The following is a 17,424-nucleotide window of genomic DNA, read 5'->3' as shown; positions in this document are numbered from 1 at the left end:
TGGCAATTCTTGGAACTGTGCAGGATGATTGAGACCATGAGTTAGTTTATGGAACCTCTGCGTAAGGAAGCAGGTGGCCCATGAAGAGCAAATACAATGGGCAGAGGTTGGTGTAGGGACACTTGAAGATTTTCGTGGGTTTATTTGGGTATTCTCTGAAGCAACTTTAGATATTAGTTTCTAATGAAGCTCCTCCTCCATGAGCATTAATTCTGCTGGATAGCATGTATTTTAAGTACATAAATTCAAGTTTGGGTAGAAGAATGCTGTATCGTTTGGCTGTTTTCCTGGTTAGAAATTAAAGGCTTGGACAGTCTCTTACTCTGCAGTGAATTTGTTTGATGTTAAATAAGTCCTACTACTACTACTGAGTTCACAAGCAATCACCATGTTCTTCAGCAAAATACTTAATATCAAGGGCATCCAGTGAAAGCAAATTTACTAAGATTTGAAGAGTACTTGTATGTAAAAGCACAGTTCTTCAGGAAAAAAAACCTCCCTAGAAGGCTGATTCTTCTATTTTTAGTGGGGAGTTTGGATGATGTGCTCTATGAAAGGTACAGGGCTTTGCTGTGTATGCCATGCAGAGTGGCTGTATATTCAGCAATATGCTTCTTACTGAATTGAGCAAGCTCTGGCAGGGCTTCATTTATATTATTGTTGTCCACCAGTGTAACACATGAATGAAAGCCATTCTAAGGTTAGTTCTGTTACAGCAATTCTGAAACTTTGAAATCCTGCGTTGCTGGCTTAACTGTGTTTTGCTGCAAGATAGGGAGTGGCTGTTTCTGGATGACAACTGAACAATTTAAATAAGAGAAAATATTTCGAGGGAATAGAAGTTTTGCTTTACAAAATGAAAGACACTTTCTAAATCCAATGTAGGATTCCTGACTTAAGCCCATGAAAATATGTAACCTGGATTTTAAAAATGATGAGAGCAGATAGCTTCAGAGTATGTTTCCAAAATCAGTGTAAGAACTATTTGGTTTTTTCGAAGTCATAGGTAATGCTACTTTTGGCTTCCAAATCCATTCTGCTTCTACTATTGGGAGGCAGTTCAGGATTCATCAAATACTACAAAGTACTCTGAATTACAAGAAATAGAGTATAATGTCGTAGTTTTTAATCACCAATCATTAAACATTCCACAGAATGTCTGAGGGGGAGTGTAAGCTTGTGGAAATTGCTTGTGTGCAATTTGTAAAATTGCATGCTTGCAGTCTTATGTTGTAGTTTTGGGGTTTTTTTTTAGATACACTCTAGCAAAATAGATCTCTAAAGCCATAATTTCAGAAACAAGCTTGGCTGGAGTTACTGTGAAAAGAAGCAGAATCAGCTGCTTATTCCTTCACTAGTCCTAGCCTGAGTTCACAGTCGATCTATTCTCCAGCTTGGGGAACTATCTAGATGTTTTTGCTTTGTTGTGTCTGTACTAGAAACAAAAGATCAGTTCACTGATGCAGTTTACCGTGTGTGGCCCCACAAATGCATATGCCTGCAAAAAAAAAAAAAAAAAAAAAAGAAAAAAGCAGAGTCTAGGGAAAGGAGGAGGCTGCTTCTTAGCAATAATGCTTGCCTAATTTTTTATGGTACTTAGAAGTCTGTCGGGGTTTTGATGTTATACTAAAACCATGAGTATTTTGTCCTGTAAACAGGACACGTGTGGTGTTGGGGAACAGTATAAATGCTTAGGACAGCTGTGCATACCGCAGCTGATTTAGTAATTGAAGAAATTTCTATTAGTGATGCCACAAAATGAGCAGCTTAGTTACTTAGAGGCACATGAGAAACAGTGTGACAGAATAGAGTAAGCGTATTTTCTTCAGTTCATTAAAGAGTGTGGCAAAAAGCGATGCTTGTAGAACTTCCAACAGCCAGTTTTTATCTCACTTTCCTTAGTGTTATTTTTTTTTCTTCTCCACTATTGCCTTACATAATCTGCTACTCTCTGGCATGAATTTGGAGTGATTAAAAAAAAAATTATTTTTGCTGAAGTTTTTCCTGCCACTGTGCAACTCGTGTCTCGGATTACTAATTGCTGTTAGTAGATTGTGAAGACGCAGAGACCATTTTAATATTGAATAGAGGAGCTTTTGGATTACTACAGGATCTATTGTGCTAAAATAATAGCATGACAGTACAATGCATGAAGTTGCTTTTAATTCTCTGTATTCCTTGCTATGCCACTCTGCTTTAAGCCCTTTGCAGCAAAGGCTTGTTCTGGCAGAGAGCTGTGCACTTGGGATTGTGTATTACAACAGGAATCACTGTCCCTACCAAAGACTTATGTAAATCAGAGCTTGTTTACGGCATCTGCATCTTAGATTAAGGATAATTAATTTACCTCTAATGTTGAGGTGCTGTTTCTGCTCTGGGTAAATGACAACCATTAAAAATGATGGTTTTCCCAATGCTGTTAAAGGCTTTTTGTGAGCTACAGATTCTGCAACGCATGCAGCTATGACTTGCATGTTTTAAGAATGGTTAGCTGTAGTAATTTGCAAATGAGTCTGAAAAACATCACTTACACTCCTGATCTCATTCTCATAACCTCCTCTTAAATCTGTTCTTGAGGATTTGGCTTTTGAAAAAACTAAATGCGGTGAGAGATGTTCTTGGTTACAATCCATACAGTGCTCGGCTGAGTCAAGGAAACTTGACCAAATTTCTAGTTGCAGTGTAAGCTGGTGAAAGATGTGCTTAGTCTTGCTTGTGTACGTGTACCACAGCTGTGGTACAGCTGTTTCAGGTGACTACTTGGCAAACCTTTCAGTGCCTTTGTGAATTCAGTGAAGGGCTAAGGCATCCAGGGTTGCACTAGCTTCTCATTTTTCAGTATGTAGTGTCCTTATTGATGATCAGGGGATTGTGGGAGAAAACTTCTTGTCTCTTAACTATATTATTGATGAATATTCCTCATAAAACCCCAGGCTTTGTACTACTTCAGATGTTACTGAGCGTACATGTTTGCTATGTGGAGCTGCTGCCTCTTTGGATGGAGGGGCGAGGGTGCCTTTACAAAGGGGCGGTGGCCAACATTTGTACCCTTCCTAAGGGCTGGAGGTAACTGCAATGGTTAGGTGTGTGGTGTCTCCTCTTCTGAGAGTGACATACTTGCCATAGTTGTAGAAACTTCTCTTATCTGGAGAATCCCAAGTGTGGTAATAAGTCACTGCCCGCTTTGTCTGTTAAGGGCTTGCAACATTTAAGGCTCTACTGTAAAAAGTAAAGAATTAACATCAAGACACTGGGTGCTCTGACTATGGCAGTTAATTTTGAAGTCAGGAACTGCATGTTCACTGTGTCTTATAGTGCAAAACTCCAGCAGCACTTAAAACCTCAATCCTATAAAGCAATTGTTCCAAGTTTAAACCTCCATGTGTTTCAAAGGGAGCTAAAGGCTGATGTTCTAAGAAATATTGATTGGATCAAAGTCACTTTAAGTATTAAGTGCCTTCCTTGAACTGCTGTGTCAATTTTGGACTCTGTGCTTGGTCTGATGCTAGTTATGGTAACGTTAATGTCGTGTGTGGTGGGCTTTCCTGGGTTTGAGTTCTGAGACTGGAGTGGATGTAACAAGTGTGCAGTTAAGTCATTCTTGGCTTTACTCTGCATGAAACAGCTTAATTCCGGTGTTGCAAAACATTAAGAAAGTAGTTAAATACAGAGGAGACTATCATTGCTTATCAAAACAGGTTAAAAGAATGCATGATTTGTGGAGGGGAAAAATGGGACTGAAAAGCTAGTTGTGCCGCATGCTTCTTCAGTGTGACATTGATTTTATAAACCATGGGTTTAAAACACAACAATTGCTTCAATAAAATTATAGCTGTTTTGTTATTAAGACTCATACTCTTTCAGGTGGGAGCTTTCTTGAGTATTGTGACAGTTTCTTGTGCCTATCAACATGAGTTTCTGGTCTATGGAAGGGATCATTATAAGCTACTGGAATGTGAGCGTTTGAAAAGGTGGAGATTGTTGGAGTGTTTCGGATAGTCAAGTTCTGTGCAAAGTTGTCGAGCCTGAGATTTTTTTTTTTTTTGCTAATAATCCTTACCGTGCTGAAGATGTATCTGTAAGTGCATCATTTAGTAGATATTTGGGATATGGTGAAGTGGAAGCCTGTAGGCATTTATTGTTTTCTAGTCACCTTGATTGTGTCTAACATCTGCCTTTGTATGCTTTTAATATGTAAGCCAATGAAGAATAGCAACAAAAAAGTGTTACTAAAAAGCTGTTTACTTTCTCAAGTACAGTTGAAATCTTAATTAAGGAAAAGGAATGTGACTTACCATATGGTAAATATCACCTGGTACTGATTCAGAGTTTCACTGAAAGAACTCCTGTATGCCACAGCCTTGTTCTTGTGGGATTCTAATGAGTGAAGTATTTCCAGTGTATCCTCACTGCAGATAGACCAGCCCTCCTGGTATTTTGACACTAGTTTCACATCTTCTCTTCTCTGCTTGAGAAAAGCATTCTTCATTTCTGCCTTTTCATATATTCCTGTGGCTGCTTCCTAGCCTCAATTTAACAAGTGTGTCTGGTGTTTATTAAAAATAAAAAATAAAAATTCATAGCACAATATTGGAATGGTCAAATGTGTAGTTCCACTGGAAGAAGTACGCAGTGATAACCCAGAGCAGAGCTTTTTGAGCTTAACACTTTGGACTGCAGTACTAGGTGACCTAGGACAAACTGTTGTCCCTCATATCCTTTTTTCCCTGTTACGCGATGTAGGTAATGATAGTGATCTCCTCTGTAAAGTATGTTTTCTAGGACCTAAGTGGAAATGAAAACAAAAGAGAGGTTATATTAATTTTTTAATTTAAAAAAAAGTTGCCATTTTACTCTCCTGTTTTGGAGAGGGGAAGCCCAAGCCGGGAACTTATTTTATATGTGAAGAACTAGTTTTTGCTGTTCAGTTCGCACATCTATCTTATTACACTTTCTGAAGTTGCAGCTAAAATTTTTGCAAGGTAATGACTTTGTGTTTGAGTTTGGAAGTATTTGGATGTGAACTGCTAAAGTTTCGTACTACCTTCTTTTGTAGCTACTACCGTGGTTTAATGCTGAATGTTGCTTCCATCTCAAGCAGATGGCGGAACAGGATGTTCACCTGTTGTAGACGCTGATACATTCTGGCTTATTAGTTTGAACTCTGAAGTTTGCTTTATGCTGAGGTGCAAGACTGAACTGGATCAACCAAAGTGCGGACACATTTGTTCTATTTTGCCATCTCACTAAAGACATATTAAAGCCTCTGACGGAGGAATTGTATAGATATTTGTGGAAAGAAGCAGCTGCAGATAAACTTGCCAGAGGATGTTGGTTGGAGTGCAATGACATGTGAATGCTTTAGAAAACTAAGTGCTAAATATAGGTCTGAGTACCTGACTTACTGGTTTAGGAATTCAATTTCATTCTAATTAGAATGTCTTTATTTGGATATAAAGATTCCAATAGCTCAAGAGCCATTATATATGAATGAGGGTTTCATCAAACTTTCATAATTTTTAGTGTGATGTTCCTAATAAGGCAATTTCAGCTGCCAAAAGTGTAAATGTGCCTGTGTTTTTGTGTTGTTTTGTTTGTTTTTTTTTTTATTTAGCTAGCTAGCCTTGTTGAACTCAACAGTCCTAAAGTTTATTTTCTGCTAATATGAAAGTGTTTTCAGGATTTTGATTATGAGGACTTTTTTGCCTATTGTGAATGCTCTAGTATAATGGGATTGTTAATTTAAACACTCTTTGAAGATGCTATCTATCCAAATGCGGGTGAAAGCAAGGCCTAAATTGCTTTTTTCTGAGAACCTGATTTAACAGGAATGCATACAGACCTTTAAGCACAGGTTACTACAGTATCAGAGATTAATTTTATAATTCGTTGGAATACATAATTCCAATACATTTGGTATATAAGTTGGAGTGTGCTGCTGGTTTTTTGTCAAATATAGATTTCAAATACAGCTCATCTGCACTTACCTATTGCTGTGTATCCCTGTGATAGTTACCTTCAATTGTTAAATGTCTCATTTCAGTACGAGGATGTCGTCCTGGGAAGATTGTTCAGATGACCGAAGCAGAAGTTCGGGGCTTGTGCATAAAATCAAGGGAAATATTTCTTAGCCAGCCTATTCTCCTGGAACTAGAGGCACCTCTGAAAATTTGTGGTATGTAAACTTCGTGTGTATCTGTTTTATGTAGGTATTTTAATCTAGTTGTATGCTACATGGGTTCAAAGGATACTGAGATAGGCAAGTGGTCTTGACTTGGGTGATACGGATTAGACTGAGGTCTTCACAATCTTAAATGTAACTTTCAATTTAGATATGATTAAGTTGAGAAAAGGCAGTTAACAGTTGGCAGATCGCCGATGCTCCTGGTACTACTTAGGAGCAAGTTCCGTTGGCAATAAGAGCTGCTTCTGTCCTTGTCTAGTGTGAATTTTGCAACCTGTCCCTGTACTTCCCTAGGGACTGCTTGTACAGAGCTGCTACTCTTCTGAACACTATGAGATAGTTAGTGGTTAGCAGCTTTAAAAGAAAAGGAAGCAAGTGTTTAATGCCGTAGTTGCTCTCTTCAAAGCATAAGCAAACAAAGATCTTTACATGTTGTGAAATGGAACACATCAAAAAGTGTTGGAAGAAAGCATTGTTAGTCTTTGAATTGAAAAAAAAAATACAACCGGATGCAGACTGTTAAATTAGTCTTAGTTACCATGTAATAAATTCCTTGAGCTTTACAGAAAGTTTAACAAACCTCATTATTACTGTCAAATATGGATAAAACTAAAGCGTGTGTGTTCTTTACCTCTAAGCCCTTATAAGACGCTAGACTTCTTCAAAAGTATGCTGCTGTTAGTAGGTATGCAAGCTTGTAAAAAAAAAAAACCTGTTACAAAAGTATTGTAATAAATACTGGCTTATAATCCTTCAAGTTATTAACAGCAGACACAGTCTTAGAGTAAAATTTCTTGAATTGGACTTCTTAAAAGTGTTGTAGTATTGAAGCAGTCTTTTAATTTGTTAGTAATGACATGCTCAAAGATGGATTAGCTTCTTTTTAGGCTTCCTCCTGGCAGACCTAATGTAGCAATGCTTCTTACATTAAGAGAGGATGTTATCAATTAAAAAAAAAACAAACCCAAACAAAACCAAACACTAATGGCGAAGCCATTTTTAAATGACTAATTGCTTGGTAGGGTGGGGAGGGAAAACCGACCAGCTTGCCTAATGACATAAAGTTGAAGGTAAAATCCAGCTTTGTCACATTGTGTTTATGTTGCACTGAAAAGATTGCAGTAGTCTCAATGTATTCCTAGATAAAGAAAAGATGAAAACTCAAATTAAATATTTAGATTGTACATAAGTCACAGTCGGCAAAGTATAATTAGCCTCCTTCAAAGTTAATTTCTCATTTCCTTAAATTGAGACAGTTGAAAGGACTGTTAGGTGCACAATAATAGGGTAGCAAATGCACAGTTAAATAGGCGTTTGTTACTTTTAAATTGGATTCCAAACACTGTGATAGCACTGGGAAGTGTCAGGTGCATCTAAATTTAATATTAGAACAATTGTCAAAAGATGCATTTAGATAAAAGTGAAGGAAAGATGATCACTTTCACCAAAAGCAAAATATGCAGCTGTACTGCTTTGAACTACTATTTTAGTGTGTTCAGGCAATGCCTGAGGAACCATTAAAGAATTGTCTTGTCTTGTAGTCAAGTCAGTTCAAAATAAGCTTTTACATCTTGAATGGCTGTGTTTTAATGTAAGATGAAAGATATTCTTATGTAAACATCCATTTTAAAATAGGTGCAGTTTTTACTGTAAGGCTTTGTATCTGGTAGACTTCAATTCAGCTTGTGCCCATACGAAGCTGTATTTTAAAATGCCGAGTGCCTTGAATGGAGTAGTAAATACTTTTGTTGCTTTACAAAATGGTTTCTATAAAATGTTCCTTTAAGTGCTTTGGTCCCTCTGGCTCATGTGTAACTGAAAGTAGTTCTAGACAATGAACACAATTACAATATTCTTTCTGTAGTACGTTTACTTGGTAGTTAATTCTGGTGGTGGTGAAGTCTGGGGAGTGTATTGATAGTGTAGTTCTGGAGTACTATACTCAGCATAGCAATGACTTGCTGAGGAGTCTCCTATGTTTTCTTCTGGTTGTGACCTGAAGATTTGTGCATGACAAGTAGAATAGGAATCATTCTTGTTGCATCGTATATGAAAGTGATTTTAGCCAGTGAAACTTCAGATTATTTCTGGAATTGGGTAGTAGATAGTGTTCCCTGTTATTAAAGAAAATTGATAAGTGATGCCTCTCCCTGAGTGAGAAATAGGTAGGGAAGAATGCAGCCTAAAGAAGGGAAGTATTGCATTTCTCTTGGAAAGAGTAAAGAGGAATATAGCTATGTACTCTTCTTACCACTGTATGCTTTAAGAATTGAACTGGAGAGCATACAGGTTTGGGAAGCTTTTTTCTTTTTTAAGGTTATGGAAGAAGTTGTAGAGAGATGTCTGTGTGTGGTTTTTTGCCTTTTTAAGGCCATAGTAGCTGGCACTCTCCAGGAGAGTAGCTGTGCCTGACAAAGTCAGGATTTTGCCACTGAACAAGCAGCAAAAATCAAAATACGTTTGTGGAATGTTTAGTGGAAGGGGCGAGGAGCTACTAAGTTTAAACAGCATACAGCTTGTACTGAAGGCTTCTTGCATAGCTTTTTTGCATTCAGTCACTTTGGTAATGAATTCTACAGTCATCTGGAATAAATTGTGTGTGTTCTGGAAGCTACTGTAGAGCAGCGTTGGTATCTTCTTTGACCTTATGGGCAGCACACAGAGTTAGCTTTGGCTAGTCTGATATGATATGCTGTGGTGGTATAAGTGCCACACAGAGCTGTTTCATGGAAAGCCTGCTTAATTTTAAAGCTGGCAGTGTGATGAGTACCATGACAGTTATTTTTCCTAAGATATACCTGCAGGGTTGTGTATCTTGTAAGGGATATCAGTCTTTTGAGTCTCTGTACTGTTTTTGTGTGAACGATTGCATCAAAGGAGGAGTTTAGCCTAAATGCTGAGGGATGGGAATCTTAGTACAGCAATGTTATGGGAGGATAAGGAGTTGACCTTTGAAATAAGTGCTTAGTGCCAGCACAATGTTCGTTTTCTCTCTAGTCGATATCTAGATTCTTTACTGATCTGTTTTTGGAGTAAATAATGTGACTTAACTTTTTCTTAATACATTGACTTCCTGGCCATGTAACTGTTCAATTAGAGGCTGGCTGTCTGCTTAAATGTGAAGACTTCTGTAGCTTTTGGTTTTCAAATTGGCTTCGTAGCAGACATAGCAGTTCTGCAAATACTGTGGATTATTTACATTTAGTGAGGACTTCAGGTTGCAATATTAACATGGTTCTAACCTTTCTGATACCTACTGCCAGTCTGTTTTTAGAACTATTAATGCTTTTCTTAAGATTAATTAATAAAAAGTGATTGGCTGACTTAAGTTCTTGATTTGTGTACTCTTTATGTTGTTGCACTAATCCTCGGTAAACATTTTCTTATACAGGTGATATTCATGGTCAGTATACAGACTTGCTTCGATTATTTGAATATGGAGGATTCCCACCGGAAGCTAATTATCTTTTCCTTGGAGATTATGTAGACAGGGGCAAACAGTCTCTGGAAACAATTTGCCTGTTACTGGCATATAAAATCAAGTACCCGGAAAACTTCTTTCTCTTAAGAGGAAATCACGAGTGTGCTAGCATCAATCGGATCTATGGATTCTATGATGAATGTAAGCAAAACCTCTTTCTTTTGAAAGACTGTAACAGACTAGCATTGTGTTTTGGAGATGTGACTCGTACTGCAAGGATTTCAATATTCTGTGAACCTGCTTTGAAACTTCTAAAAGTACATTTCAAACCAAGGTTAAGTCACTCTAGAGGATGATGATTTGCTCTCTGCTGTCCTTGACATGCTGTTGCAGGAGATTGAAACTGAAGTAAGCTAACAGAAATAAAGCCCTCTGAAGACAGTTTGATGACATTTTTAGTCAGGTTGTGATATATATTGCAGGTTGGCTTTAAGAACACACCCTTCTCTTCCTAATGTTGCACACTGTTCTTGTAGGCAAGCGAAGATTTAACATTAAGCTGTGGAAGACCTTCACAGACTGTTTTAACTGTCTGCCTATTGCAGCCATTGTGGATGAGAAGATCTTCTGTTGTCATGGAGGTAAGCTTATGACTGTTTTTAAAGCTGTGTCTAAACGGATCGTTGGGTTAATGCTATACTAAATGGAGTGTGGATGTGCATACCTGATATTTGGCTGGGGACACATTTAACCTTATATTGTCTGTAAAGGTCACTGTTATGCCTTGTGCTTTTCTGTACACCTGGCAGCAGACAGGTGTCATTCTTACCTGATACACATGTTCTTCCATGTCTGAGGGGCGAGTGTGTCTGTAAGTATTCCCATCAGTGTGTCCCTCCCTGAAGGATACTGAATGCTAGAATCCTTGCCTAATTTGCCACATGATTTGTTGCTGTTAACCATGTGTCAGTGCAGCCTAGCAGTGAAGTGAAAGAATAACTTTGACAAGTAACCCCAGCTTTATAGTTTTGGTCTCTTTAGCTGGTTTTGTAAGATGTTGGTGGAAGGGACCTCTGAAGTCACATAGACAAGCCTGCTGCTTGAAGAAAGACATTTGTTAACATTAGAGACGGTTAGCCATAGCTTGCTCTAACTCCATAAAACCTTTGCTATTGGAAAGTCTCCATTCTGTAGGCACCTGTCCCAGTGCTGCCCTGTTCTTATAGTGAAAAAAGTGTTTTGTGTTGACCTGAGTGAGGCTTGTGACTTGTCTGAATGTTGGAACTTACTTGGGTGCTGTTCTCTATATAAGGGGACTCCCCATGTTTTTACAGGCAGTGATGTTTACAGGCTTTTGGGAGCATGTAGAGTCAAACAATCAAACAATTTCAAATTACTACCTGTAAGAGCCATCCTACCTTTTTGCAGCTATCTTTGCAAGTGCCCCCATTAATAAGCAACTTGGTGCCTTGCACTGACTGATCCAGAGATGGTGTGATGGGTGTCACACCTGCATTGTCAATGAGACAATTAGAGATTAGTGGAAGTGAGAGAGCACTGCAGAAACCTCCAGCTCCATTTGGAATTAGAAATAGCACGAACCCAAAATTTCTGAGCAGACTTCCAGACTTTGAGACTTGCATTGATGGCTGCCATCCTGCCTTTACTAATTACAAGTGTGTCAGCAAGAGCTCTGCCTGCATTAAAAATAATCCTGGCTCTTCTTGCATCTTGTATTGAAACTTTTGCCTTCAGTGCCTGCTAGTATAAGCTATCAGAGTGCTATGCATAATATGCTCTAAGGTATTGCCATGTGTTTGTAAATACAGAATTAATGCAATGATAGACAGTTGAGTTTGCCAGTCTCCAGGTAGTACTAACATGTTAAAAAAAAGTACTTGTTTTCTCACATCTTGTGAGAAAATCAATTCTCAATCTTTTCCTCTCGTTCTCAATCAGTGTAATGTGTTGTCTTTTTTTAGAACTGGTGCCTATCTTATGAGCTAGATCTCATAATTTTAAGCATGTGAGGTACAAAATCACTTCTGCACCATGTTAGCCAATTACTAGTGGCTAAAACCATGTAATAGATTTGTTTCCAAAAAAGCTGGTGAAGGAATTATTCTTTTACTACCATTATACTTCTTTGAATTTTGATTTATTTGGGAAATGGTAGAGAATGAATGGTGACAGAATACAGGCAAATAATTAAGTGGGTGGTAGTAGAAGCTAATCCAAGAAGCTTAGCAGGTAGAGTAGAATGCTGTGTTCTGTGACAAAACTGATAGTTTTGTGTGTATATGCACTTGAGCCCTAAATTATGAGCAAGCAGCCTAGAAAGCTATGTTTCAAGAAAAAAGAAATAAAGCTTTATACTATAAAGTATTGGGGGGATTAACCTCTTATTTAATCAAGTAGAAAACTTTCGTTTTGTGCATAGTATACTTTAAGGATCCTCTTATGAAAAGTAATATTTATTTCATTGAATGCTGATTGTCCCTTAAGCTTGTACAGGCTTCATCTGTCACTGAAATTACTATCACTCACAACTGATCTGCGGCTGTGAAATAAAGTGAAAAGATTACTAAATGTGCTGTGTGCTCCTAATAAACGAAAGTGGACATTCAGCACATAATTAAGTTTTGCCCATTTTCCACTCTTCTCCAATCCTATCCAAACTGCATTCCAGATCCTATGAAGTCATGGACTGTCAACGCCTTTACATGATGTTACTACTATAATAAACACTGAGGCAGCAACACAAACCATTCAACTCTGCTGGAGGTTGAAGCTAGCATGTAGATACAAGGTAGGTGCCTTTTTTACTATATTGCGCATTTTTGCATAGTTTATTTTAAAAATATTGTCCTCTGGGATATATAATAAAACTTTGCAAAACCGCATAACATAGTAAAACAAAAGGCACCTAACTTACCCCAGTAGGCTATCTACAATAGCTTAAAATCCTGAGTCACCTTTTTTACTTATTTTTCTGGGCGTCTGCTGTTTTGAGTTCTCTATCTCACAGTATAAATCAAACCTCTCGTGCCATCCCTGTCTCCAAATGTTTGTGCTGATGAAAGGAATCTTTCATTGTATCCTTCCCCATTACCTCCCTCTCTCTTCCCTGTCTTTTCACATTGCTCATACAAGTCACATTTTGGCATTTTCTCAAGGTCGTCCTCTACTCTACTTCTGACTTTGTTCTTTATTTTGCTTCATTAAAGCTTATTCCATGACCATTCACAACTTCTCCCTTTTGCTCTGTTTTGTATTCTGTACAGTATTGTCCTTATGTCCTCTTATCTATGATACCACTCCCTATTTCTGATCTTTAGAGACCTTATGTGATTACTTTCAATTTTCTGTAATTAAGTCCATGTTTTGGTGTCATGTTGATGGAACATATGTCTTATCAAATTGCATTTAAGCTCTGAGATGGGAGTCATGGTAGTTTAGTAGAATCCTGGATTTATGTAATATTTTCAGGCTGTGGAATTCTATTTTACTTGTGACATTAGTGACAATGAAATGTATGTTGAAGGTCAAGTCTACTTGATAATCTTACGCAGTACCCAGAGAGACCTGAGGAGATTCCTGGATTATGCTAGAAAAATAAGTAACCATCACTCTTGCTTTACCAATTCCACCTGATCAAGGGAGTGGTTCAAATCTAGATCCTGGATTTGATGAGTCTGCCAGGAGTAATGTCAATTCATTTTTTGTTTTCCCTTAGGGAAGGGATGCTCTTATGCTTCAAGAAGATAGTATGCTAAAAGATACTTGTTCTGTGCTTCGCTGTCAGTATGTGTCAGGACAACTTAGTTCAATTGTGTACTTTTCAGTTTTCTTTCAGTACACAGTAGGTTGCAGCAATTGCTGTAGTGGCAGCAGCTTGACAGTGAGCTTTAGTGGCCTGTATTTGAATTCTTACTTCCTTCATTTAATGCTGATGATGTACAACTTTTGTCTGTAGGTCTGAATTTGAGACATTAGCTATTCCTTTTTGTGCAGGGAGAGTTAGGAAGATACTTGGGAAAAGACCTCTTAGGTGGTTACAAAGAGGTCTGCAAACATGCAGGCAGTTTTGTGGGGTTTTGCTATTTTACAGTGATGTAAAATAGCACAAAAATTAACAGCTACAGGGTTGAGACACGGTTTGTAATAACAATATTTTATAAAGAACTTAGTGCTTTGGGTGCAACCTGAAATGCTAAGAGCTGTAACGTCATAGAAGGTCACAGACTGGTTGTGCTTATTTCACGGAGATTGTCCATTACTGTCTCAGGGTGTGGTGCTGAGTAGAATCCACGTGCCTTTGTGCTAATGTAATCTGCATGCAAATAGATCAGATCTGGGGAATGGTATGTTGGTCAAAGTTTAAAAGCTGATTATCTGCTTGAATTTATATTAGTATCCCTGTGTTGTTGTGTAAGTAGACTTGAGTAAAACTCCTTTGGTATGCTATTTAATGTAAGATTTCTGCCATCCTTCACAACCTCAAGATAATATTGTGAAGACAGCTTTAGCAAGCCGATGAGGATAGGCTTTTATCATAAGACTGCTTCAATAAAAATAATCTAAAATCTTAATACTTGAAGAAAAGTTCCTCAAGTCTTTATATGAAATGCATTGGAGTCATTGTTCCTGTAACATGTACGTTGCAACTGTGCAAACTGATGTCAGCTGAAATTACTTTGTGGTGACTCCTTTCCAGTGACAGGTTTTCTTCTGTCATGTTCAAAGTTCTGGGCTGAGTCAAATGGATATGGCTTGTTAATATGGAATACATTTCATCACAAATTAGGTCTTTGTGTTCTGTTTCCAAATATGCAACTTTTAAAATTAAGTGATCTTGGCCTGTGTCATTTAAGTCACTTAGGACCCTTATTTAAGGACATGTCAAGGTGCTAGAGCATCTAGTAGGTGCTCTTTCATGCCTGTATGCCTTGCGTAGAAAAGCTCTGGCATGTCTACTTAAACTGTTCAAAGGGTGGCTTTGGAATTCCCTGCTTTGGCTGTAATTACATGTTAATATGGCAAAAGTATACAAAAAGAGCTGTGTCTTTGTGATAAATGACTTTTTGAGTAATCAAGGTGCAATGGTTATATAAATTACTAAGCATCTGAGCTATAGTAGATGACCACCTTTGTGCTCCTTATCTGTTGCAGCTGAACAGCATCCAGTGACTGCTGCTCAGCTGGTGTGTGGTAAAGCACTGAAATACAGTGATGTCAGTTATGATTCCAGTCACACCTGCAGACTGCTTTGGCTTGTGATCTTTTAAAGCTGGGTAGGGGATTTTCCTTTAGCTTTCATAAGGTGGTTATAAAGAAGGTCTTCTGCACCAGTTTAATTGTGTTAGGTAATGGGAATGCTGTCTTTCACTGGTTCTCTCTAGTAAGCTGTTTAAGAGAACACACTTAACTGTAGAGTTCTGTGCTGTGTGGCTAAAAGGATGGTAGGAAAACTAATAAAACCCCTTGCTAATTTCATTGTGTTATACTCTGCCCTTCTGTTCAGGAACTTAATTGTCTTACAGCAAATGTCTTTTCTTTATATTACAGTGGAAACAATGGATGCTGTATGACTTTGAACCTCTAATTGTGTGTTCTGTGGAATCCTTTTTACAGGTAAAATACGTAGATAAGTCACTAGTTTTCTTGTATTTACAGGCCTGTCTCCAGATCTCCAGTCAATGGAGCAGATCCGGAGAATTATGAGACCTACAGATGTTCCTGACACAGGTGAGTGACATGGAATTTACTCTAAATAGGTCTTAATGATGAAACAGGTTTAATTTCTGTACAGGCAATGCAGTGACTTAACACAACCTCTGTTCACAGTACGGTATTCCTTGATGTCTGTATAGGGTGACAGTCTTGTTCCTCGTGATGGCTAAGTTAGCTGATATGTTAGAGGCTATTGCCCAGGTTGTTACTGCTTCTCATAACAAATTAGGATACGTTGTCCAAGTCCGGATACATTATCCACAAGTTTGCCTTAAAACAAACTTAGAAATCTAATAAAAGATCAAATGAAATTAAGCAGTTCTTTTTCTTGCCTTGGTTAGGCACACCAAACCTTTTAGTCTGTCAAAGAACACAACTGTTTAAAGCTTGCCGAGTATTATTTAAAGTATTTGGGCTTCTCTCTACTTGGGGCTATGTGTCCTTCCTCTAAATTTGTAAAGTGTAGCTCCTACTTCACTGCGATTGGGTTTTCAATTAGTTGTATCAATGTGTTAGTCCTGAAACTTTCTTCTACTAGTACGTTAATGCTTTGTATATAGGTGTTGGATGCAAATTGCCAGTGCTTTCTGTACAGTATTATTTTGAATGGTTTAATTAATCATCTTCTTCAGTGTCCCATTTATTTCAAATTCTGTTACTAGTGGAACTGTCAAGCAGTACAATGGGAGATTTTTTAAAGTGTTGATTTCCAATAGTGGTCTGAAATTAACTTTCAGAGGAGATATCGCATCTAAACCTCTTTTTGAAACACAAATTACAATTACAGTTAAACCTTGGAATAGAAGAATTCTACTTCCTGTAATGTTCCTCAGTGCTGATGCATAAAAGTAATTCAGGGACGGATATGAATGTCGACTGTCCCTTAAACAACAACATTTCTGTCTGAGCTGGTGTATACATACTTGATGCTGAGAAGCATTACTAGACTGGTAGTGTTTCTGTAGTATAAATTACTACATTGTTCTTCCTTTTATGCTACTTATAATTCACCCAATGCATAACCAAATAAATGTCAGTACAAAACGAGTCAATCTTTGCATCTATCAGATCTCTCAGAAAAACGTAGTTCTGTTCAACAGGCTAGTACTACTGCTTGAACCACCCCCGCTTCAGGAATGCCCTAGCAGAATGTAGTTCTGGTTTCCATGGACACTCCACTGAAATCATATGTATTCTAAGTACCTCCTAAAAATAAATACAGAGATTTAAAAAAAAAAAAAGGATTTTGATCTACAGAGTCATCTGCAGTCTTAATTTTGCTTTCAGAGGCAATAGGTGGATGCTTACCAGCAGAGGTAGAATGAAATGTCCCATCAGAGGCATGTGTACATGTGGTACAGTGACATAGAAGGTCTTGGTCTTTTGGACCTACTTAAGGCAACGAACATTACAGAATTAAAGTAAATCTTGTGGAAAAATGTAAAATAAACTGAAGTGGTCTCACTTCTGGGAAAGTTACAAGTCCTTAAAAGCTATCCCTTTGTGGAGGATGTCACTTGGTGAATGTTTGTGTTGATACACAGACATTTTTGGTAGATGTTCGTATGGCTTGTGCTGAAAAGATTGTATTGCAATGATTGTTTCTTCTAGCCTGGTGGAAAAAAAGCCTTTTCAACTTAAACTGCAATTTGAAGACCTCTTAACTTTGGCATTTCTATGGGTTTGGGGAGCTGTTTGTTCAAGTCTAACTTTGTATTCCAACTTAAATCACTTGCTTCTGGTAACTGTTAAGGTATTTGCTTTCTGTGAGACCAAGGTATAAATGATGTATTTTGGTCAGCATTGCCAACCATTTGCTTATTAGGAAACTGTAACTCCCTCTTCTGTGTAATCTTGAATGTCTCATATCAGCTGTGCCATGGGATGCTCCTGGTCAACCTAGGCTATTGTAACGGTAGATGTTGCATATTAAAATATAAGTCTACCTGGGCAACATAGTTTAGTTCAGACAAACTTGTTGCAGGGTTCTGTTACGCCACTGCTAAAGGTTATAGGACAGATTTGCCTATTGCTGTGTAAAACCCTAAAGATTATTTGATTTTGGGATAGAAGAGGAAGCGCTTCC

At 37.9% G+C, this 17,424-nt stretch overlaps 1 protein-coding gene across 1 annotated transcript in view; it reads left to right on the top strand.

Moving 5' to 3' along the window:
• The window catches only part of PPP1CB (protein phosphatase 1 catalytic subunit beta), a 29,554-nt gene that overhangs the window by 6,564 nt on the left and 5,566 nt on the right, over positions 1 to 17,424 (top strand). The window contains exons 2-5 of the mRNA XM_063328657.1: positions 6,044 to 6,175; positions 9,576 to 9,806; positions 10,142 to 10,246; positions 15,282 to 15,353. Coding sequence (XP_063184727.1) covers positions 6,044 to 6,175; positions 9,576 to 9,806; positions 10,142 to 10,246; positions 15,282 to 15,353 — 540 coding nt within the window. The remainder of the gene's footprint in view (positions 1 to 6,043; positions 6,176 to 9,575; positions 9,807 to 10,141; positions 10,247 to 15,281; positions 15,354 to 17,424) is intronic.

Source organism: Chroicocephalus ridibundus, chromosome 3 (assembly GCF_963924245.1).
Source record: "Chroicocephalus ridibundus chromosome 3, bChrRid1.1, whole genome shotgun sequence".
Classification (NCBI taxonomy): Eukaryota; Metazoa; Chordata; class Aves; order Charadriiformes; family Laridae; genus Chroicocephalus; species Chroicocephalus ridibundus.
Note: the sequence above shows the minus strand (reverse complement) of the source record. Positions and strands in the feature narration are given on the sequence as shown.